The sequence below is a fragment of the Sinocyclocheilus rhinocerous genome, unplaced genomic scaffold (assembly GCF_001515625.1).
Source record: "Sinocyclocheilus rhinocerous isolate Xijiao unplaced genomic scaffold, SAMN03320098_v1.1 scaffold5497, whole genome shotgun sequence".
NCBI classification, from domain to species: domain Eukaryota; kingdom Metazoa; phylum Chordata; class Actinopteri; order Cypriniformes; family Cyprinidae; genus Sinocyclocheilus; species Sinocyclocheilus rhinocerous.
The window spans coordinates 34349-59664 of NW_015648695.1; the positions used below are offsets into that span (position 1 = coordinate 34349).

Below are 25316 nucleotides of genomic sequence, written 5' to 3' on the forward strand. Positions count from 1 at the left end.
GGCGCTTCATAGTACAAATGGACGATGACCCAAAACATATAGCAAAAGCAACCCAGGAGTTTTTGAAGTGGATTATTCTGCAATGGCCAAGTCAATCTCCTGATTTCAACCTGATTGAGCATGCATTTCACTTGCTGAAGACAAAACTAAAGGCAGAAAGACCCATAAAAAAACAATAACTGAAGTTAGCTGCAGCAAAGGCCTGGCAAAGCATCACAAAGGAGGAAACCCAGTCTCTGATGTCCATGAGTTCCAGACTTTCAAAGGATTCTCAACAAAATATTAAAAATGAAATTTTTTCTTATGATTATATTTATTTGTCCAATTACATTGTATGGGAATTGGATAGAAAATGGGGGGACTGTGTATAAAAATGGTTGTAATTCCTAAGCTTTTTATGTTATATTTTTGTTCAACCCCTTGAACAAAAGTTTAAAGTCTGCACTTCAATTTCATCTTGATTGTTTCATTTTAATGCTATTCTGGTGGTACAGAGCCGAAATTATTAAAATTATGTTAGTGTCCAAATATATATGGACCTAACTGTATGTTCTTTCTACATATAACACATAGAATTTATTCAAGCCACAAAAACACTTAATGAAAAATGTCAGGTACACAATCATCCAGCCTCTTTTTGGTAGCTAAAAGCATCAACAAATTATCTCAAATATTAAAAGAAAAAATGGACTGATGATGGATAGAAACATACAAAGTGAAGGCGATTTGTAGAGCTTTCAATGCCACATAATGCAGCTGTCTATATGAAGGCAGCAGACCATAAGGCACCAACAGTCAATATATGTGTATGAGGTTCATTGATTTATACCTGAATGGCCTCCTCCAGTCGGTAGTCCTGAGAGGTCTTAAGGAAGGCGATGACCTGCTGAGGACTGAACTGGCACAGTAGGTCCACTAAGAGCTCATGAAGATCTGGACCCAACTTCAAGACAGTCTGAGGATTCAGACTCTCTCTGGAGCTGTTACAGAAAAAGAAAACCATAAATCATGTGAAATGAATGTAGACTAGAGCAGGGGTCTCCAACCTTTTTTACACCACGGACCGGTTACGTTTGGAAAATATTCTCGCGGACCGGCTGGACACTGGATTAATATATAATAATAATAATATATGGCTGGATTAATATATAATAATATATATTAGGCTATTATATAGTATTATAATAGCATTATATAGTGGTTCAATGCATTATATTGTGGGGTTTTTTTAGTCACACTGACCGGACAATTTTTTCGGATAAGCAAGAAAAAAATTATTTAAAGCACAGAGAATGACAATGCCGTGAAGGGTTTTTGACATAGGCTAATTTTATGTGTATGTACAGGCTATGCAACTCAGTATTTCCGCGCTGTCTGAAACATGTCTATATGCTTGTGCGTGCTTTGATTGTGTGCGAGAACAGCGCGTGAGTAACGAATTGAGCTCTCTTTCGTTTCTTCTTCTTGTGGTTTAAAATTGCTTGCACATGTAAATTGGCAAATTAATCTGCGAATCACATGCGTGCCGAACGGTAGGGTCTCATCCGTACGTATTACGGATCAACTGCGATCCGTTTAACCCCTAATATGTGACAGATCAGAGCAATCTTTCATTTACTTATTTAACATGAAATTGTCAAATTGCTACTCCATACCAATCGCATACAAAAAAAATACAGAATAATTAGAACAATCATTAACATAAATAAATAACAGAGTGTCATATCTATACACATCTTTCCCAAAACATTCTTGCGACCCGGTAGCAATTCTTTAACGGCCCGGTAGTGGGTCGCGACCCGGTGGTTGGGGACCTCTGGACTAGAGGAAAGCGTCACAAAACACTATCAGAAAAAAAGTTGTTTTTAATAAACATGATTATTTATTTGGATCATCAGACTATAGCTGTGAGCATTACTTTCCAGACTTACTACACACAGCACATAAGAGCAGCCTACTCAAGGCAGTCCTTCAACAGTCCTTCAAAGCCAACTTCTGTGAACTGATGTTTAAGACCACTGGCTTGAATATGCCGAATGTGCCGATTCAAAAGCGTCATCGATTCAATTTTCGCTTTCAGTGTGAAAAGCCCTTAACAGCTAATGAGATTTCAGATTTGCATCACAGGAATAAATTATATTTTAAAGTATATTAAAATAGAAAACTCTCATTTTAAATTGCAATAATATTTCACAATATTACTGTTTTTTTCTGTATTATTGATTAAATAAATGCAGCCTTGATTAGCATAAGAAACTTATTTAAAAACATTACAAATCTGATCCAAAACTATATATAAATATCCTATATACATACTGTCAAATATATATGTGTTTTAGGCCAAGCCATCCACTCCTAAGACTGTCTGTCTCTCCTGAGGAAAAGAAATTCCTTTTCACAGAGCTCCAAACGGAAGCCATGCGTCATTTGTGCATCCCCCTCTTGCTCTCTTTCTCTCTCAATCAAGTTATCATGTAGAGTGGTTTTCTCAGACCTCAATCATAGCCAAGCTCTCAAATCAAAGCCCAATCAGCCACCATCAGCTCCTGCTGCATGAGGCATGTGTGAAAGAACACATCCTCATGTGAGACGTACTCTTCTACTCTGGTAAAACTCTGTCATAAAACTATGAGGCATATGAGAATAATGATGATATGAAGTATATGAAGTGGTCAAAATCATACAGAACATAAAAATGGCGGATTCTGAAAGTACACAGTTGAACTACAACAAAATAATGCAGAATACTGCTAGGTGTTTTCCTATCCAAGTGACAGCGAATGCGGTTTGTTTTTTAAATACTGGAGAATAAATCAGTAGTATAGATTAAAAAAATAGTTTGGCAAAAAAATGTTGTCTTCGTTTAATCACCCTCATGTTGTTCCAAATCTGCATGACCTTCTTTCTATGAAACACAAAATATTTTCAAGAAAGTTTGTGCCCTTACCATGCAAGTTAATGGGGTCCAAAACATCTTTTTTGACTTTTATTGTAAAGCTAATTGAGTATCAAAGATATTGAGACATATATATTTTTATTCCATAGAACCAAAAATCAATACTTTTTGGAATTATATGGGGATGGGTAAACAATAATAGACTTTTCATTTTATCGGCAACTATCTCTTTAAGATATAGAAGGGTGTCACCATGTAATGTAGCAACTTTGCATATTTCTGTCACAGAACCAAATCTCTCATGGCTGGTAAAGTACATTTTTGCGTCATAGCAAACTAATCCATGTATACTAATATACAGAATATCATACATGTTGGTGAATTGCCAAAGGGAAAAAAAAAGAAAAACACGTCAAAGTCTGGATAAAGAATTGCCATTAATTATTTAATCTTTTTTTTTTACCCCACATGCTGGCTTTGGAGTAGTTTTTTCCTCATTTAGGATCAAATTTTGATTTGAAATGTAAATCGTTTACATATTGTCCTAAATCAATGATTCAACCAAACCATTTTTCAGAAGTCATATTTCTAAGGCTGTGTTAAATACTTTCCAATTACACTTTACAGAGAATTAGTTTTATTGTGTTCTAATTTCGTCTTTCCAAGAGGAAGTAAATCTTAAGAAAAAAATGTCACAGCTTCCGCCGCTCTCCGGTATAGTCACAGATGAGTTATTTTTACAGTGAAGTCTGACTGCTGTGTCTGACTTCATCACTACAAGGAGGTTTTTATTTATACAAACTACCCTAAATGAACTCAACTATGTAGTCCAAGATGAGGCTCTGTGACAAATTGAGATGGGAGGTTGCTAAGGACAGGAAGATTGTTAGGTGAAACGCGCTTTGAGGCTTGGCCTGAGAGGAGACAGCGGTCACACGGGGAGGACAGAGTAAATTCAGATGTTCTTCCATAGATGAGTTTTGGCCCTGAGGTGCCATGTGTCCCATAAAGGGCACCACAGGTCAGCTACAGCAAAAGCAGCGTTGTAGCTCTGAGGGTCTGCCATGATGTGGAAATGAGCAAGCACTGATGTGTGACTGTGTCTGAAACTAAAACAACTGTGAATCTGGGCCGAGGTGAATGTGTAACAATCCAAATATAGATTTTTTAAAACATTTTCAGTAATAACGTAAGAAACGCAGAGGGTGTTGCTACGCACTTGCAAAGGTGTTCTGGATGGGTTTTAGCAAGCTTCTTACTGGCTAAAGTTAAAGTTGCAGTGAAACAGAATGAATGACATATCATTTCTTCTATATTGTGAAACATATAAAGTACAACGAAATCAAAAAGTAGGGTGGAAACTTTTTTTTCCCCATCGGTTGAGATGTTGGCATTGCACTCAAAGGGAGGCAGACATAAACGCTAGCTTTCAATATTGACTTTTTGTTTGTTTGTTTTTACTAAAAATTAGTTTTACCTCAATAAACTCCCAATTTGCTGATTTTTGATAGAAAGGCAGTTGTTATAGTAGTTTTGTTTAGGTTAAGAGACCTAGAATATGGTCATGCGAAATAAAGCATTAATATGTGCTTTTACAAGTACTAATATACAGCCAACATGCTAGTAATATGCATGTTAATAAGCAACTAGTTAATACTGAATAGTGTTCCCTAATCAAAAATGGGTCACATTAAAGGTTCAATTCTCACTATTAACAAATAATTAGGTACGACTTTTGCCTCAATAAACTCCTAATTTGCTGCTTATTAATAGTTAGTAAGGTAGTTTGTTACGTTTAGGTATTGGGTGGGATTAGGGATGTAGAATATGTGATTTATAATATTACTAATAAACAGCCAATATGTTATTAATAGGCATGCTAATAAGCAACTAGTTAATACTGAGAATTGGTCCCTACAGTGTTACCCTAAATTGTTTCCAAAAAAAAATACCTATATTAAAATGATATTGTATTTAAATCAAGTGATTTAAAAAAAAAAAACAGTGAAAACTATATTAAACTTTTTAGAAGCCTACAAATGAATTTAAGCATCACAACATGTGAACTAATGTACTAATGTACAGTAAGAAAAATACTTTTTTGAGATTTGCTTATTAAATCAAATACATTTTTTACAGTGTACAAGTAAAAATATGGAAAATGATGTACAAGTAAAAAAAAAAAATCTGATATCGGCTGATCCATGATGTGCTAGCAACGTATCATGCATTCCTAACATCATGGTCTTTAGAGGTTATGGGATTTTTCTACAGATGTTATTGTCCACCAGAAAAATTTCCTTCAGATTAAAACTAATTAATCGCTTTTCTCCACCAGTCATCCAATCAGAAAATCTCACAGTAAAATGCAAGAAGAATGCAATGCAAAATTGCAAGAAGGTCTGATCTCTCTGTTATCCTCAGTTCAGCTGGGTAAAGACCACTGTACTGACAGACTGTCCTCCTCTCGTTTTTATAACTACAGGCTGTCAACAGCAGCATGTACAAAACTCACTACAGATACTGCTCTTAATCCTTGAGTCCTGTTTGCCAAGGGCAGCAGAAGAAAGACACAAACTAAAATGTGGGGACTGGGCTTAATGGACTCCAGGACAATATACAGTGTACAAGCGAATGAAATACTAGGTCTAGATAAATGTATGTGTGGGAGAGGTCATATGAGAAAAGAGATGAAGGAACAATGCTTAAGACAGAAATAGATGGTGACAGAGATGGCTGTTATTTTGACGGAGGACTGCACCTGCTCACTAATAAATGCTTTTACATGAGCAATATTGTTGTCTGATTAATATTAATGACAAAATAGACAGTGCAGGTCTGCTTAGCTACATTTACACTGCAAGCCCTAATGTATAGATTACATATTTTGAAACAAATAAGATGCAGCCTTTTTACCGCAATGTATTATATCAGCCCTAGTCCTCTGGTATTTTCAATAAGAACATTTATATGCAAAGTTTGATATAATTCAGACTGAAACAATAACACCCAGATGCACAACAATACTATATACTGAATGGTCTCTACTTCTAGATCCCTCACAGTCTAGTTCTCATGTGTATCTCATTAACAGATGTAGGGACAAAAATATATACAATACCATTCAAAATTTGTAATTTTTTTAAAAAATGTTTTTGAAAGAAGTCTCTTCTGCTTACCAAGGCTGAATTTATTTGAACAAAAATATAGTAAAGAAAGCAATATTGTGAAATATTATTACACTTTAAAATTACAGTTTCCTGTTTGAATATATTGTAAAATTAAATGTATTACTGTGATGCAAAGTTGAATTTTCAACAACCATCCAGTTGGGTAAGATTAAAAAATAAATAAATAAAAATATATTAATACTTTTAGGCAACAGGTTCAAATAGATGCCTTTTTTTCTTTCTATTCATCAAAGAATCCTAAAAAATATATATAATTTTTTCCACAAAAATATTAAGCAGCATAAACTCTTTTAAACATTGATAATAATAAGAACCATTATGGAGAACCAATAATAATTGATAATATTTGAGCAACATATCAGAATGATTTCTTAAGGATCATGTGACACTGAAGACTGGAGTAATTGCTGCTGAAAATTCAATTTTGCACAACAAGAATAAATTCTATTTTAAAATCTATTACAACAGAAAAATATTTAAACTTTTTACTGTATTTTTAATCAAATAAATGCAGCCTTGATATGTAGAAAACTAAAATTTCGAATAATTATTCTAAAATTTTGGTAGTGTTGTTTAAGTAAATCATTTTTATGGCCAGTATTTACAGTTGACCTGCCTTTTTTATAGGTTTGCGTGGATGGTAAGGAAACCAAAAGAGAATGAATGGTAAAAAGTGATAGTGTTTCTCTGCTTGCCCTGGAGAGAGATCTATGAGGTGTGAAACTTTAACTGCACACCATTCACACCATTACAAAAAACAGCACAACACAGACAGCAGGCACGTAAAATGAACCAAAACTGCAGAAGTGGGTGCTGCTATTATTACCTGGGGTTCAGGAGGCACTTCAGAAACTGGAACGCCAAATAGTCGTCCTACAGACACAGAGAGTTCAACATCAAAATATAGTTCTCTTTCAAACGGACTGCAGTCATGTGAAATTATAACTTTGACATCTTCAATGTCAAATCGCAATGTACTGCAATGTATTGCAATTCTTGTTCAATTGCTCAAATACTACAGCCGGATACTGTGCCTGGCATTTTCCTTTGTACTTTATTTGAGATAACTGTAAGTTTGTAAGCAGAACACCATTTTTCACCTCCATTGACATAAAATGATTAAATCCTGAGAGCATGATGTTATGGGTCTGGCTCGTGCTAGTAAAAATCTGCTCAGTTTGACCACTAGTGTTCTTGTCGTCGTTAATTTATCAAATGCTCCAGACTTTAATGAACTACACATCATTAAATCAGCATTAATGTTATTCTCACACTAGTCTTTCACTGTGAAAAAAAAAATCCCTTAACACTTGTTTATTTTCTCCCCATTTCCCTCATATCTTCTTCTCATCGGCACATATGTTTGCACAAGCAGGCTTTTCAATTAGCACCTTTCTGACAGTGTGCGCGAGATAACGCAAACCCAATTACACACAGCACTGCAGATAGAGCCTAATCCATTTACTGATACACACACACACACACACGCGCCTCAGGGGGTCCTCTTCCTTCTCACACACATTCACTGACACTATCTTAAGATGAGTGAATAGGAGCCCAGACAATGCAACACATATATTTACACACACAAAAACGGAGAATCAAACACTGACAGGGTCCTTTAGAAACACTTTTCTTAACAGTCCAGCCTTTTGGAAGATAGACTATGTGTGTCAAGCCAACATCAAGTCAACAGAGAGAGAGCGCTGACATACGGCAATGCGGCATACCTGCAGAGATGTGATGATAGGCTGCACCTTGTCTGCAAAGTGCACTGCAACTAGCTCTGCTGTCTTAGCTGAGTTAATGCTGACCAGATCCTGCAACAGAGAAACAATGACATACCAGTGAGCATTCATAACATCAGCCAATCCACCAGAGGAGTATTTTCTTAGTATTAGTTGGGTCCTAAGGTCTACTAGTAAAAACATTTTTCCATTCTTTTTTATTACAAATAATATTGTTGGAATAACAATTTGAATTAAACGCTTCATCAAAATAAATATAATGTGAATTTCAGAATTTCGGTATGCTTTTTACAACCCTGTAAAGCCTGACATATGAAGTAACAGTCTAACAAAAACAATTTCTTTATATATACACTACAAGTCAAAAGTTTTTGAACAGTAAGATTTTTTATGTTTTTTAAAGAAGTCTCTTCTGCTCACCGAGCCTGTATTTATTTGATCCAAAGTACAGCAAAAAAAAAAGTAAAATTTTGAAAGATTTTTTACCATTTAAAATAACAGTTTTCTATTTAAATATATTTTAAAATGTAATTTTTTCCTGTGATTTCAAAGCTGAATTTTCAGCATCATTACTCCAGTCTTCAGTGTCACATATTTTATATAACAGTTGAGTACATTTTTTCAGGATTATTTGATGAATAGAAAGACCCAAATATCAGCATTTATTTAAAATAAAAAGCTTTTGTAAAATTATACACTATACCATTCAAAAACTTGGAGTCAGTATAATTTTTTTTGGGGTGGGGGGGGGATAGAAATTAATACTTTTTTTTAGCAAGGATGCTTTAAATTGATCAAAAGTGATGATAAAGACATTTATAATGTTACAAAAGATTTCTCTTTCAGATAAATGCTGTTCTTCTGAACTTTCCATTCATCAAAGAAACCTGAAAAAAATTCTACTCTGCTGTTTTCAACATAATAATAACAATAATACATTATTTTTGAGCAGCAAATCAGCATATTAGAATGATTTCTGTAGGATCATGTGAAACTGAAGACTGGCGTAATGATGCTAAAAATTCAGCTTTGAAATCACAGGAATAAATTACATTTTAAAATATATTCAAATAGTGTTACAAATATTTTATAAAAATGTATACTGTTTTTGCTGTACTTTGGATCAAATAAATGCAGGCTCGGTGAGCAGAAGAGACTTCTTTAAAAACATTAAAAATCTTACTGTTCAAAAACCTTTGACTGGTAGTGCATGTGTTATTGGTTGAGCATCAAATTTTATACATCAGTCTTACGGCTCATATAGCTTGATATAGTAAGATTATGGAGGGGAAAAAACAGCTCAATTTTATTCATAAGCTCAAACTGAGAAAAATGGTGCAGATGCTGATATTTATTACGATAAATTTGCAATTTTGCACAGATGCTGACATTTATATGACCAAAAATGAAGATTAAATTCTGCAGATTGTAAACCAATGAGAGCTTTATATCAGTAAAGACTACTTGCATAAAATGGTATAAATATCAGATCTCCCAATAATATGTCTTAGTAAGATAATATTTTAATGCTTACTTTTATAATCAAAGCTCTGTAGTTTCAAACATATATTGCATTGCAATGCAATACAGTGATGACTGAGACTGAGAGATGAACAAATAAACATTCCTCAAAAGCCATTCTTGATACTCACATTTGAACATTTCATTTTTTTCCCCTAAAAAATTATGTATGATAATCAAGTAAACCTAAGTTGCTATAGCCCAGTAAGTGTTCCTGTTCATCTTGAAATATTATTAACAATATTATTCTTACATTTACTTTATAAAAATCAGTAAAGATTTCAAAGCAAAAAGACACGTGAACCACAACTTGAAGGTGGAACATTTTAGGGTTATATAACAAACGTACGTTTTTAAACCCAGACTCAACTGAAAGGCAGTCACAAATAATGCAGTGGCACTGACTGATTCTTAGAGCGCTATATTTTAACAATCAGAGTAAGTCATTTGGACAAAGATCATTGAGTGAACAAGATGAGAGAGAGAGAAGGGTCTGAGATTAGGGTCTGAAATGAGCTTTCTCTCTACCTGGAGTGTGCTCTAGGGGACAAAGCATTTGAAGCCTTGTTTGACTCACCTTGATGTGTTGAAGGGCTTTGACCGACACCAACTGTTTCTCCTCTGAGCTGTAGCCTGGCATGGACAGGATGTTATGAATGTAGTTGAAGAGCTCCTCCTGGAGTTCGAGATAAAGATTTAGTACAGGAATAACAGGAGTGACAGGAAAGAAAAGAGTGAAATGGAGGGATTAAAGCCGAGTACCTTTCTCAAAGGGTCTTTCAGGTAGCAGTCAACAATTTTGTCGTAAAGGTGCTTTTTTTCATACATAAACTCGCAGATCTGATAACTGAAAGAACGAAAACAAAATGACAACATTGACTAATAAGTAATAATAACAACAAAAAGGTTAGCTCTTCAGTAGATTTTCAATGTCTTCCTCTCCTTGAGGAAATCAATATAATGCGTTCAACAGAAGTTGTTAGATTTATCATTGATTTAACCTTCTAGCTTTTGACGGCTTGCTTAGAGTGGATCACTGTGTTTCCTTGGTACTTACCATGCAACTATTTTTTGAACCATTACATTTTTTTTCTACATTTCAGCACAGTTAACCACATTTTCACCCCTTTATCGTTAAAGGTAGTTCTCAGCACTTTAATACAATGTTTTACTGTAATACAAGGGAAGAAATACTACAAAACAAAGTTAGTTTATTTTAAACCAGCGAAAATTAAAGGCAGTGCAACAAATACAACCATATACACTACCATTCAAAAGTTGGGATTGGTAAGATTTTTCATGTTTTTGAAACTTTGCAAGTCTCTTCTGCTCACCAAGGCTGCATTTACAATATTTGATAAAAAAAATACAGTAAATACATAAATGTTAAGAAATATTACAATTTGAAATTGAAACTGTTTTCTCTGAGAATATATGTTCAAATGTAATTAATACCTGTGACACAAAGCTGAAATTTTAGCATAATTACTCCAGTCTTCAGTGTCACATGATCCTTCAGAAGTCATTCTAATATGCTGATTCGCTGCTCAAGAAACATTTCTTATTATCATCAGTGTTGAAAACTGCTTCATATTTTTGTGGAAACTGTTTTTTAGGATTCTGTGATGATCAAAAAAGAATGATCAAAAAGATCAGCATTTATTTTACCGTTTGTAACAATGCATATTACACAGTCTTTATTATTTATGCATAATTTTATTTAAGTAAAATATGATTTCATATTTCTTTCTTTTGATTCCAGGGTGAAATATGATCTGGGCGTGTTTTTGACAGGTTTCATGATGCTCATCTATGCAAACTTTTTCTTATGCCATTTTTACAAGAAAATATCTAACTAACATTTATGTTAGTTAGAAATTATGTTGTATTATTAGTTAGATATTTATGTTAACATTTTACAATTCTGTAACAGAAATGTTCTATAACAGTAACCTAATTAAGGTGCATATTAGTGAGTTGACTCTACAAGGTAAATCTAATTTATCAACCACATTTCCAGAGAATAATTAAATATATGTCTCCTCAAATAATATGCCCGACCGTTATAAATTATGATTTGCTATGATCTATGAATGGTTCATGTTGTACTGTAGAAGATGGATGATCTTATCGTTCCACAAATAAATCTTGTTTTGACTATGAAGTTCAAGGACTTCAGCTGTATATTTGTTTGGTGGATGAAGCAAATCTGTTCTGCGTTCTGATTGGAAGATATCTTACAATTCCGTCTTCTCTGCAAGGTCAAGGAGATGCCCTTCATCAAACTGGACCACGCCACCAACCTGCAGCAGCTCCAGCAGAACCTGACACATGTGAAGATCATATGTTCAATCAATCAATGTTTTCACATATTAAAGATGGTTTCAAGCTGGTTTTTGTGTTCCTACCTGCTGTCTTTCTGTATGTCTAGAGTCATCATCTGGACTGCATAGAAACTCTAGAACCTGCAAAAGAATGAGCAACAGATAAAGACACTTCAACAAAACATATTTTCATATAGGAAAGGCAGAATAATTCTAAAATCACAACTGTCAGCTTCCCTGTCGGTAGCTGAAAAGCTTCCAGACTGGTTTTAAATTGATGCAATCTAATTAAGAACAGGCCCCAACGTAGGGTGCAAAATCCTGAACTCTTTAACATGCAGAAAAACAAGCATAGAGCTTCTAATGCGGGAGAGCTATTTTTACAGAAGCTGCTAATTGTCTTTACCAGCACTAACACCTTCCTAGAAATATTCTCTTGCTTTAACCATTATAGCTCGGATTTAAAAAATGACAGCATAGTGCAAATGGAAAAGGTGAGGGACTGACAAATGGACTGTGAAAGAAGCAGACAGTCACGTCACCTGGTCAAACAGCTTCCGGTTAACAAAGAGGGTATTATCAGGTTTGGCAAGTTGTCGTGCCAGGAAGGTGAAAAGACAGCCGACCTGAGACGGGGTGAAGTCAGAATTGTCCACCATAACCTGAAAAGTGCGCACACACAGGGAATTTGTTAGTGTCTGTATATATACAGAGTGAAAAATGTCCAACGAAAGTTATTCTTCTGTGATTTAGGAAATTTTACTTAAGGATTGAGATTATGATAAGTGGTGCAATATTCAATTATAAGGCGATTCAGTAACATCTGTAGTGAATATTTGAGTTTCTAAAGTTGTGGTGCAGGTTCTAATTATTGACTTATTGATAATGTTCATTGTGCACACTCGATACTTATAACTACTACTTACATATACTTAAAAATACTTAAAAGTAAGCATTACTCATGAACAATAATACCTACATTAAAAAAAAAAAAAGATAAGCATTAGCATTAAAATTCTAGTATTTTTAGCGTTACTTAAGAAAATTTTACAAACAAAAAGTTAACTTAAGAATTGAGTGTATTCCTTTACTTGAAAACATGCTTTTCCTAGCTTTTATCAAGTAAATCCTACTCCAATTTTTATTATAATTTTTTTTTAAAGTAGTTAAGACTCTTGTTTGTGGCATTATCTTACCTCACAAACATTGAACCAGGCTTTCTAAGTTCAAGGGATTTTGAAACTTTATGGAAAATTAATCTAAGCAGAACTTCTAAAAGACGGGGCTTTTTTGCATTTTCTACATTTGTGATTGTTGAATTCTGTGAAATGGATTCAAGTATGGTAAAACGTGCTTAATTTTCTGAATGATAAGCATTTTATTTCTGCTGGATATTTGGTGGAGTTATGTGGGATACCATGGGGGCCAAGGTAGTGCTCTCTGTTTTTTATGAATGAACAAATGATTACAGATGGAGAGAAAGGGAGAGTGTGCGGATGTTGATTTGAGCTGCTGAAGGCTCTTGAATGAGCTGTGATGAGGAGGGGGAGGAAGACTGCAGGACTGAGCCGGTTCTCCAGCAGATAAAATTATCCCATTCGCATGATTTACATTCCAATGACAGAGTGAAGAATCTGTCTAAGCTGGGTGAGCATTCGTATGTAAGTGTGTGCGTGTGTGTATGAGATTTGTATGCAAAAGACAGTGAGAAATATGTTTCTGTCACCTTCAGTAAAATGTCCACAATCCTTTGCTGATACTCCAGAGCCTGTTTGTCATTCTTGAAGTCCTCAAATGTCTGTGAGGCAAGGAGATATTAATATTCAGATCTGATTAAAGGGCAGACGAACTACACTCTACATGTATAACACATTAGTAGAGCACTGATGATTTTAGTAATACATATTGATTTATGGATTAGCTGATGCACACCAGCGCCAGGACGTTGAGGAACTCTCGAGTGTCGAAGTGCAGAAGAGTTCGAATGTATGGATACACTTCCTCTTCCTGTGCAGCCTCCACCGAGTGCAGACGAATGAGAAACTCAAACACCTGGAACGCATTCAGAGATACAATATAAATTGCACAGCATTGCTTTTCAATGACTTTTTAAGATTACCTTTGCTGTCATCGAACACTTACTTAATGTTAAACACCTGAAACGCATTCAGAGATACAATATAAATTGCACAGCATTGCTTTTCAATGACTTTTTATTTTTTAAGATTACCTTTGCTGTCATCGAACACTTACTTAATGTTATTCTTTTAAAACACTAATAATAACTAATAATTAACTTTTATATATAGCATTCAAGTAAAAAAGCCATTGTAAAATCTGAATCTATCTCATATATTCTGCAGGTATGTGCTCGTGGACCAATCCCTCTACACAATAACTAAATCAAAATTCAACCCATTATCATCGGAGTACAGTACAGGGCTGACTAGTTGCCATGGTGACCAGGTGGTACACTTTCCTGCTAGCGTGTGTGTGTGTGTGTGTGAGAGAGAGCAGCACAGACCAAAAGATTAGCCATTATCTCCCATTCACACACACATAAAGGGAGGTAATTGAGCATCATTTGGAGGTGCTCATCTTTGCAATGCCAATGTTGTGTTTTACAGCAGGGAGGAGGTTTTATTTCAGGAAGGATTTGGACCTGCAGATGTGATGTCGTGTGTGTGACTGCATGGGAATGTGTGGATATGTGTCATTGCAGTGAAGGATCAAAGAGGAACAGGAGTCTCTCTGTGCACATGTGTCCCTTTGAACATGACACCTTAAGGCCCAAAAGATGATACACCACTTGATACAATTTACTCCCTGCTGTAAAACATACATTACACACTGTTAAAAATACATATATGTATAAACGCATATAAATACATACACAAGCATATATATGTGTGCATGTGTAGGCTACATACAGTACATTTTATTGGTCAGTGAGTCACTATGTTACCCGTGTTGTCATACTTTGAAAAAGGCCTATCCCTTTTTTTTCAGTACTGCTTTTTTGTTCCGTTTTTTTTTAATGTAAAATATTTTAATGTACAGTTGAGGTCAAAAGTTTACATACCCATTTCAGAATCTGCAAAATGTTAAAGGGGTCATATGATGTTCTTCAGAAAAACCCTTCAGGTCCCACAAATTCTTTGGTTTTCCAGCATTTTTGTGTATTTTAACCCTTTCCAACAATGACTGTATGATTTTGAGTTCCATCTTTTCACACTGAGGACAACTGAGGGACTCGTATTATGGCACAAGATAAACATGAGTGTACATCAGAAAGTATTCTGTTTCAACCATGGAAAGACGTCAATACACACCACTTTTCAAGTTCAAGTCTTCCACACTCTCCTTGATTTAGCCGAGAACATTCTGTCTTGTTTCAGTACAGATCATCTCTACACATCATTGGAGTAAACAACCCTGTCTGTCATGCTTTTCACTCAAACCTATAGAGTGTGACAGCACTCAATGTGTGTGTGTAAGAGTAGCTTTAGGTTGTGTGTGTGTTATCCATGTCCGTATTTAAGTTCCTCTGGAGGTTGTCCATCCCAGAACGAATCACTTGAGCACTCTGAATGGGCAACAAAGAGAAAATCCCTCTAAAAGCCCTGCTGAGAGCAAACTGCAGAGAATACTAAACACACACTTGTGCTATATATAACTGAGGGAGAAAGAGTGGCGTGACTCATACAGACCCATACAAACAAAACAGACATGAGTGTTACGGTGTTGAGCTGTATGGAACATGACAATTTGACTGCTAACCAAACAAAACACATTCTCTGCAATCTGGGTTTAATCAGACTTCTTACCTGGTTTTTCACCTGAGGGACCAGATCTTCAGGAATGTCACCTAACGGATAGGCCCGTCCTGCCAAACAACAGCTGGCAGAGGAGAAGGAAACAGGTGTGTAATGGCACGCAACTATGTATGAGTGCAGTACTTATGCAGAAAGTCACCTCACCTGATGTACACCAGCAGTTTATTTCCCATCACAACATGCTCATCTGAGGAAGGAAACAAATGGGAAAATGTGATTATGTGCACTTTAGTTTAGCATTAGCTGACCAGATTTCAGGAATGAAAACCATTCTACTTCAGCAGTCAGAAATCAGTGGCATTTACACTGTTATTATCTATTCATTATCTATTAATAACATTGTTATTAAGCAGATTTTGTACATTTTGGGGGTTGGGGTTGGCTGGCATTTTTTGTCTTTTCATTCTTTGCTGAGTATCTCTTGTGAAACATGTTAAGTCTGACAATGTGCAAAAGAAAGTTTGAGTTATCCATTTTGAGTTAAATCCAAAAAAAAAAAAAAAAAATCAGAACTCATATGCATCTTTTAGGATTTGCAATGCAATAAAAACTGTGTAATTTTTAAAACAATCTAGGCTTGTTGTGATTGTAGGGCTTAACAATTTGGTCACAATCTTGTGATTATATATCAATATTGCTATAGATTTTTATTTATTTATTTTAAATACAAATACAAACTATACTAAACAAGAAATATTACTAAAATTTCACTATAAAAAATAGCCAAGCTTGAGTATTCAAGAAAAATAATAATAATTTAATTTTACATTACAACTGTAAAATTATAATACTAATAATGTCTAAATTTCTTCATTTTCAAATGTTAAACCACTGAACTTTTATTTTGATAGAAAACTGCAGGGAGCCCTTAAAGCTTCTCTTTTGTTGATAAACATATTTTTTGATAAAAGTCATATCGCAATAAAACAATTCATGTTTTATTTCAATTAAACATGCCGCCTTACAATTTATAATGCACAATAAAAAAAAAACAGACATTTTCTGGAATAGTTTCTGCCTGCTCCTCTAGTTTAGCTGAGTATCCTGATGCATGTTGCATGTGTTGTTTTATATTTGCTGGTTCTCTGTTCTACCTGTGAGAGGCTTTCCTTCACGGAGAGGAGGACCAATTGCCTGAAAGAGTTTCTGAAAAACCAGGAAACAGAAGCAGTTCATTTTTACTATTTGTTACAAGTGAACATGAACATTAGTAACAGAACTAATTTAAAATAGTAAATAATTTTAACACTTCATCTTGGCTTCATAACTACTTAGCTATTTTCTAACAACCAGCAAATAAATAAATGTAAGCTATTAAGGAAAGTCACTTCAGAGACAGCAAGTCGTCACAATTTGAATTTTTTTTCCCCCTCTGGAAGATTGCTCATGATACGACCAGAAAAAGACAGTAAATATACTCTCTTTTGATTTCATCTTGACTTTTAACTCTTAAGACAATCTCATTTTTATTTTCAGCAAACACACATAAATATACAGCATGTTGAGAGAGTTTATCATATTGTGCTAAAGATGTACTATATCCAGCACTGTAGTCTACTCTCCCCCTCCAGACTCACAGCAGCACATGCAAGACATGGTCACATAATCCAGCACAACACGCACTACAGCAGAGCGGCTGTTGTGTTTGGTCAGTGTGTATGCGTGTGACATTCTGGCCATGAAACAAATGAATCCCTTTCTCAGTCGCCTTTCATCTGGGGTTCAAAAGATTCCCCTGACAACAAGGCTTTCATCTTTTTTCTAGCTTAGTGAGAAACACACACTAAAAAAAACCCCACACTTTATGGGAAAAACACACGTGTGGATCAAAAATGTGCACACACACACCCTTGATGTGTCCCCAAAGGCTTACCAGGTTCAATTGAGTGGTTTCTGCTTTGTGTGGCATTTATACTATCAGTGCGTGAATGAAAAAAAAATTAACATTTAAAAGCTGGAATGCGTGACTTTTGCCCAGCTTTCGACTAGTGTTCATTTCGTTAACGGAAACTATGACGAAAAATGTTCGTTGACGAGATTTTTTCCCATGACTAAGTTGAGATGAAGACGAGACGACAATAAGGTCAATATATGCTAATTATACTATATCAACATGCAATTTCGTTGAAGAAATAAGACGAGACTAAAATGTAATCAAAAAATAAAAACTTAACCAAAAACCTCTTTTTATTTTCGTCAAAAAAGGAAAGCAAAATGTTATTGTGGACTGCTCTACACGCCTCTACTACGCGAGCTTTCATGAATGCGGTTGCCAGATATCAAGAGTTCTAATCCCAGAATCAGAGCTTCGCTGTTACAAGGATCCATTTTCTGCCCGGTGTTTTGCTTATTTTAAGCAATCTGGCAAATATGTGCACGCGCTCGCTCCTCATTGCGGAAGCGCCACCGATGATGATCTGAAAACAGTGAAAAACAAGCTGGAGTTTAGCGATCTAAATGAAAGTGTAATTCAGCCGGTCTGTGTTCTGTCATGAGATCTCGAATATATTGTTTGCGATTGTGGTTGCTGAATAAATGCACTTACTCAACCGCTGGTGTTTTAATAGAGAAATAGGCTATTGCCATTTGGAATTAGTGGAATTACTTGGAATTTCACTGTTATAATATTTTTTCGTTTGTTTTAGCAGTTTTCTTAATGTAGACAGAGATTGCATAATTCTTTGGTATTAATTTATATAATAAAAAGCCTTTAATAAATCAGTACACTAGATGAGGAAAAATACGCCATTTATGTCTCCACATTCTACTGATTTGTGCTTACTGGTTAAAGTGCAATACCTGAAATGCAAAAGTACATTTCTCAAATGACAACAATCATTACGATTATAATTTTGAGAAAAAATAATTTTGATCAATTTAACTATTATACAGCATGACGAAAATGTGACTAAGATTTGACTCAAACCTGACTAAAATGATCATACATTTCATTGACTTAAACTTGACTAACCAAAAACAGGACAAGGTTAACTAAATATGATAACTAAAAGGTACATTTGAGTAAGATTAAGACTAAATAAAAAATGGCCAAAATTAATACTGCTGTACGGTTAATTAATAATAATTAGGGCTGTTAATCGATTAAAATATTTAATTGCGATTAATCGCATGGTTGTCATGAGTTAACTCGTGATTAATTGCAACTTAATCGCACATTTTTATCTGTTCTAAATGTACCTTAAATTCAGGGGTGTGAAGTAACGAATTACAAATACTCAAAGACGAGCTATAGTTGTATATAATTATACGCGATATATATCTGTTTATAATACACATTTTAAAATTGTATTGCATACCTTTTGCTGCCACAATAAAGACCCATTTCGAATGTTTACGTGCTTTTCTTCTCTTTCTGCTCCCAGTCGCTGTGGTGGAGCAGTCATGAAATATTGTTATTTTAAATACTTTCCAGCATTTCAGAAATAGGCTAAATATGTATGCAAATTACACTGAAGTAGGCTACAACTTTACCTTACGGTGTTCGGGAGTGCTCAAAAAGCTTTTAAACACTGAATTTTGAATCGATTTCTTCGCGAAAACTCTCCGAAGATGTGGATTCGGACATTAAAATCACCAACTACCCCCTGTAAATGGTGAAAATCACTTATGTCCCCCTGAGAAACAATTACCGTCCGAATAGGGCTTAAGGCTAAAATTTAAAATAGCTGACAAAATTAACACATTGCTTTTGACCCAATTTACAGTCTAGACAAGTCAACGCTAGCTGTCAGAGCCAGTCTTCAGATTTTGGACAGTTGGGAGTTATAATGTATGATGGGCACAGATATTTTAGCTTCAGTCCATGATTCCATCCAGTTGAAAGACAGAGAAAATAAATAATATTTTCAGCTGATTTTAGAAGACATATCATAGCGACATATGATAATGTATGATGTGCTTTACACTCAGGGTTAGTTCAAATATGATAAACAGAAGTTCAAACATGATTGTTTGACACACAAGAACCGATGAGGCTTGTTCTCATGTGTTACGCAAGCATGTTTGAGCTTTGTGTTTGAGGTTTGTTCACATGCATCAAGCTTCTGTTGACCATAGTGGATGTGCTCAATTTATGCGCGTTGATCATGTTTATATGTAAAATACAAGATTAAATTAAATCTGTTCATCCAGTAAAGCGATTGTGTCTCTTCAGTTGACTTCAGTAGATTTCTTTTACTATCTCTTCTTGAACTTTCCAAAAATAAGAAATTCTAAGAAATTCCAAAATCACCAAAACACCAACAGTTTTGGTGGACTGAGCTTTTAACCCTCTGGTGTTGTTCGGTCATTTTAGACTGAAAAAAAAAAATGTTTTGAATTTGAAAAAAATACTTCATTGGAAACTTGGTGACTTTTATGGCAGTCACTATGTGACCACAAAAAAAATTGTGGACTTGATTCGAAAAAGCTAAATGGTCGTTAAAAAAAATAGTCACACTTGTGTTGTTCGCGGTCAAAAATGACCGCCATTGGAAATGAATGGGAAATACGCAAAAATACGAAAATACTGAGAATTTTTTGTGTGTACAATCTACAAATCATTCCCGATGTAGAAAAAGAGTGCACAGCAATAAAGGAGTGACACTCTAAAATATCAAGAGTGCAAAATAGACACTCCGCCCACCCCCCACAGACACATATATGAACCAGTGTGACTGTAACTCAAAGCATGTTTCTGCAAATGCATGAAATAAAATCAATAATTCAGCCAAAAATGCAGTCAAAACAGACACCAAGGAAGGGGTTACACACTAAAACATCAAGAATACAAAACAGACACACACACTCAAACACACACTCACTTACACACACTCACAGACACACACACACACACACACACACAACACACTATTATAAAATATATTACACTGATTTTACTGAAAAATAAATAAGTGTTACTCCCAAACAGGGCCGGAGTGGGACTCATTTTCAGCCCTGGAGTTTCATGGCATAGACCGGCCCACTTATTTTTTAATTTTTTTTACTGGCCTTTTCAGTGCCACCTTTGCGCTTTCTATTATCCATTTTTCATCTATTATTTTTTGCTCGCATATCTCCAACAACTGACGTTTTTTTTTTTTTTGAGCAAGGTGCCGCTGTCAGGGGAGTCAAAAGATAATTACGTCATCATTAGGGTTGCCAATTAACTTCAGAAATGGAAAATAAGGGACAATTGTGATTCTTTATCTTTTATTCTTTAAGAAAATAGTGTTTATTCTTGTATTCTTGTAGAAAATAAGTGTTTGTTCTTTAAGAAAATAAGGGGCAGAATAAGGGACGCTCCAAATATTTGTACTGTATTAATAATGTATGTCTGCCTGCAGTCAAATAGTTCTCAGAAATAATCACAATTGTTTTGCTTAAACTATGTACAATTAATCTAAAAATAATTTTAATGTCATACAAAAAATGTCATCGGCCTGAGTAAATTGTACCAATATAGAATTGTGACTTCACAAGTGTAGTAAGTTAGGAGGTGAAAATACTGTGAAATTACAAATGGCATGAAATTTGAAAGCGTAACAACTGAAGGTAGGGCTGTGCAAAAAATCGAATGCGATTTTCATGCGCATCTCGTCAGTAAAGCCGCTCCTGTGGTTAGTAGTAAATCTCCAGCACGTGCTTTCAGATGGAGCGGCATTTACTACACAGAGCCGTAGTTCACTGACAAGCTTACATAAAATCGCGTTCATAATCGGCAATGAATCGCCTGTGATTTTTTGAACGCGATTTTGTGTAGCTTGTCAGTGATCTGTTTGGAACGTTATTAGAGTGAGTAAATGATGCAATGATTTCACTCTCAGGTGAACAGATTTAAAGGAATAGTCCTCCCAAAAATGAAACTTTTGTCACCATTTACTCACCCTCATGTCGTTCCAAACCTGTATAAGTTTCTTTCTTATGTTGAACACAAAAGAAGATATTTTGAAGAATTTTTGAGGAACCAAACAGTTCTTGGTCCCCATTGACTTCCATAGTATGGAAAAAAATACTAATCAAAGAGTTGGTGGGCCAGGGTGAGTAAATGATGACAAAATGTTAATTTTGGGTGAACTATCCCTTTAACAGACCTAAAGTCACTCACTTCCAACTCATGCTGTAGCCTGTACAGGCCAGACCGAACATGTCTGCCCACCAAGACCAGATCTGAATGTGCTTGGCTCGTTTTTTCTCATCATGCATCTTCTAGCAAGTTTCTATGAGTCTGTTAAGTTCAGAATGACTGGAAAACTCTGGTATTGTGTGATCTTCAGTCGTTTAGTGCATGATGCCCAGATCATCTCTGTAACCATTCACAAAGTCGGCAAGTGTATGAAGCAAGCCTAGTGTTTTAAAATCTTAACACAATAACACAAACATTGATTGAGCACACTATCATACCTCCATGGGGCTGATGTAGTCATTCATGCCACTGTTGAAGACGTAGATCATGGCATCATACAGCTGGTTATCCCAGCACATCTGCACCACCTACAAACATCCAGTAGACATATGCTGACTTAAGCAATACAGATGATGAAGAGCTGCTGCTATGAAGAGTTCGCACATACACACCTGCTGTATGTCCAGATTGGTGATGTCCATATGGACCAGGCATCCCTCCACACTATCCATCATGCCGTTCTCCTGGAAGTAGCTGAGGAGGTCTCTCATGACGGGTGCAGTCAGACAACCAATCCTCTCGCTCAGAATGTAAGGCTCCAGACTCTCCAGAAACACACCCCTGGCCACTGAGTTCTCCACCAGCCGAGGGTAGATCTGGTTAAACAGTAGGTCCCTGAGCAGAAGAGAGATTGTTTTAAAAATGAGATTAGATTTGTTGGACTGAAATTTATTGCATTGACCAACAAAAAGCTGCTTGGTTGCCCTCTACGTGGTTTATCGATTGTTTTTTTGTTTCGCTTTTTGTTTTTGCCTGCAAAAAGTTTCACTAACTTGACCACACCTGTAGTGTTTCAATATATTTGTTATTTTTTATCCAAGTATTGTTTATTGCTCCTGTGCTCAGACATTTGTGGTACTATAGCAAAACAAACATACTGAAAGAACTTTATAGGGCAATGATAATCTGGACATATAAATTTTTATACCCTATTACAGTAGTCCCTTTAGAGATACTGCTCTCATACAACAGCGCTCTGTCATTCGTTCAGTGTAGTCTGTGAAGCTGTCGAGACTTTGCTGCATTAAATCGCATTACTTTCTAACTTTTACAGATAAGGATATTATAACTATAAAAATGTTGGTCATGTGCTGGGGAAAGCATGTCTTAAATACTTTAAAAACACACCTATTAAATCAGCTGACAGTAAACCATGCTAACTATATGCTTATGAGTTTGTTATAAGCTCTTAATATAAAGCATTCTCATCTTTAGGACAATTTAGGTACTAATCCCACAGCAGCCCACTATGTGTTCTCTGCATTTTTTCAAGAGCTTTTTTGTCCATATGTGTTATTCATTGTCCAATATTTTCACTACCAGTTTTTATTGATTAGTTGTTGCAGCCCTAACTTATATACTTCTACACATTTGAAATTTTGTTATAAACTTCAACTATGTTAACATTTTATGAATTCATGAGCACTTTAATTCAATAATAATTAATAATTTGGAGAAGATATTTTATATTATGCCATCATTTTTTCACAGTGTGTTCATTAGTTCATTCACTTACAAAAGATTGAATTGAATAATTGTGCAGTCTTGTCTTTTTTTCTCAGATTTTCAAATATTTTTTGCTTGGAATTAAAGGTTGTAGTGCTTTGATTCATCGCTGAGCTCATTAATTTGGTTCATGTCTTAAAACTCTTTACTCTTGAAACACCTACTGACAAAGTGAATGGGAAAAATACTTCCATAACCAAGGCCAATGAGACAGTGGGTGGATATTTTTGCATTCAATGCAAAAACAATGGGTCCGTCTAAATACCCACACTTGCGTTCTTGGCCACTTGAGAGCATGTGCACACAACAGGAAGTAAGTGAGCAAAAATGTCCCAGGTCTAAAAAAACGCCAAAGCGCAGTACCCTTAATGCATGTTCTGTAAATAAATTTTGATTGCCGAGATCTCAGTGTAAGTTAAATATTAATAATAATAAATAATAGTAATAAAACAAAGTGTTGCACATTTTATTGGTGTAATGATGAGTATGTGTGTTTTGTACATGTCCAACTGCTTTTTATCACTTCATTAGAAGCACCACAAATTAAACTGTTTATTAAAGTTTAATTAAAAAATTTAATTTAAAATGTAAAGTACTGAAAATCAAAATAAAGCTCTGTAAATACACTTGTAAACAAGTGTGTCCCATCGGGCAATGAAAAATTCTGCACACACTTGTGGTCTTCATGCCCACTTGAACTCTTGGGCCAAACACAGGAAATACATCACGTGAGTAGACAAGTGGTTAAGTGCAAAGACTGCAATGGGTATTTGGACAAGCCCATTAAGTACAAAACACAAAAGAAGGCACATGACCTAAACATTTTAAATACAAAAGAAATGCAAAAATCATATGAGGTTTTCACCCACCTTCAGTCTACAAATGTCAGCAAAAATTCCACTTTCAAAAATAAACCACAAATGATCAGTTTATATAGATAATTTTAAAGTCAAGTGTCATGCATAAAGCACATGGGCAGCTAGTCTCTCTAGTGCAGAGGTCTGTCACATGCTATTGGCGAGCTCCCTGATCAAAGTACAATAACAGAACAAAGCAGTCTTAAAATGCACATACAAACTATACACATCCTTCATTATAATGCATTAGTGACAGATTTGAAAACTGACATAAAATCTCATAGTATTCTCCATCTGTATATCACTGAATTATGAAATTTAACAATTAATATCTGATTCAAAAACAGAGAATATCACACAACACTAAAATTCAAAGTCTGTATAAACGGCATTATTTTAAAAGCTGCAAGCAAATACCAAACACAAAAAAACATCACTGCGGATTAACTGGATGTACATTTAAAAACAAACCTACTGTGATAAGAGCTTATCAGTTACTGATGCGACAGTGTCACAAGCACCTAAAGTGTGAGAGAGGAACAGAACTCTACCAGAAAGCAGGAAGTGATGACAGGGATTAAAGTCTCTGTGGATACAGCATGATAGCAGCTCTAGGCAGTGGGACTGTAAAGCTTGAGTATAAAGGCTGTGAATATATATGAATGTAAAATTTTGAAATATTTAAATATTTCAGTCGGTCACTCCGAGTCACGTCGGTGACCGACGAATTGAGATCCCTACCAAAGCGCCATGGATGCTGCCCCTTCCAGTGTCCTGTGCGAGCCGCCTGCGCCCCTTTGTGGTGTAGGCCGGGACTCGCAACAAGAAGACCAGTCACTGTTGACATAGCACTACCCACTCAGTGAGATTGGATAACACTAGGAAAACGTACCCGTTCCACTTGGAACAGGAACGTTGTGGAAGCCCCATCCTTCCTGACGGAAATTTCGGAAGCACGTACACATATGAACATTCATTTCGGTGCATATGGAAGATTAGAGGTGATCGTAACTCTCATGGAAATGGCAGAAGTCTGCCGGGGAAACACGGGCTCTGAGGCTATACCGTGGACTTTACATATATGGGAACCACTTAGGCCTCTACATATGGAACCCAGCCCTCTACCGGTTCTCACGGATTCAGTGAGTGAGGGCCTTGGGCCGGACTTTCCTCCACATCTGGCTGCCGAGGGGACGGAGGAGCTCAACAGGTTCTACTATACGGACTCTCTGGAGCAGTTTTAGCAAGCCGAC

The 25316-nt window shown here is 35.6% G+C and overlaps 1 protein-coding gene across 1 annotated transcript in view; it reads right to left on the minus strand.

Moving 5' to 3' along the window:
- Window positions 1–25316, minus strand: part of LOC107710204 (vacuolar protein sorting-associated protein 8 homolog) — a gene marked incomplete at its 3' end in the record, with an annotated part of 94487 nt that overhangs the window by 24332 nt on the left and 44839 nt on the right. The window contains exons 22-36 of the mRNA XM_016514944.1: window positions 22093–22315; window positions 21919–22008; window positions 16611–16662; window positions 15661–15703; window positions 15508–15580; window positions 13613–13732; window positions 13407–13478; window positions 12223–12342; window positions 11765–11821; window positions 11598–11680; window positions 10119–10203; window positions 9934–10032; window positions 7818–7907; window positions 6914–6960; window positions 830–980 (exon numbers count right to left, since the gene is read on the minus strand). Of these exons, the coding sequence (XP_016370430.1) occupies window positions 830–980; window positions 6914–6960; window positions 7818–7907; window positions 9934–10032; window positions 10119–10203; window positions 11598–11680; window positions 11765–11821; window positions 12223–12342; window positions 13407–13478; window positions 13613–13732; window positions 15508–15580; window positions 15661–15703; window positions 16611–16662; window positions 21919–22008; window positions 22093–22315 (1405 nt within the window). The remainder of the gene's footprint in view (window positions 1–829; window positions 981–6913; window positions 6961–7817; window positions 7908–9933; window positions 10033–10118; window positions 10204–11597; window positions 11681–11764; window positions 11822–12222; window positions 12343–13406; window positions 13479–13612; window positions 13733–15507; window positions 15581–15660; window positions 15704–16610; window positions 16663–21918; window positions 22009–22092; window positions 22316–25316) is intronic.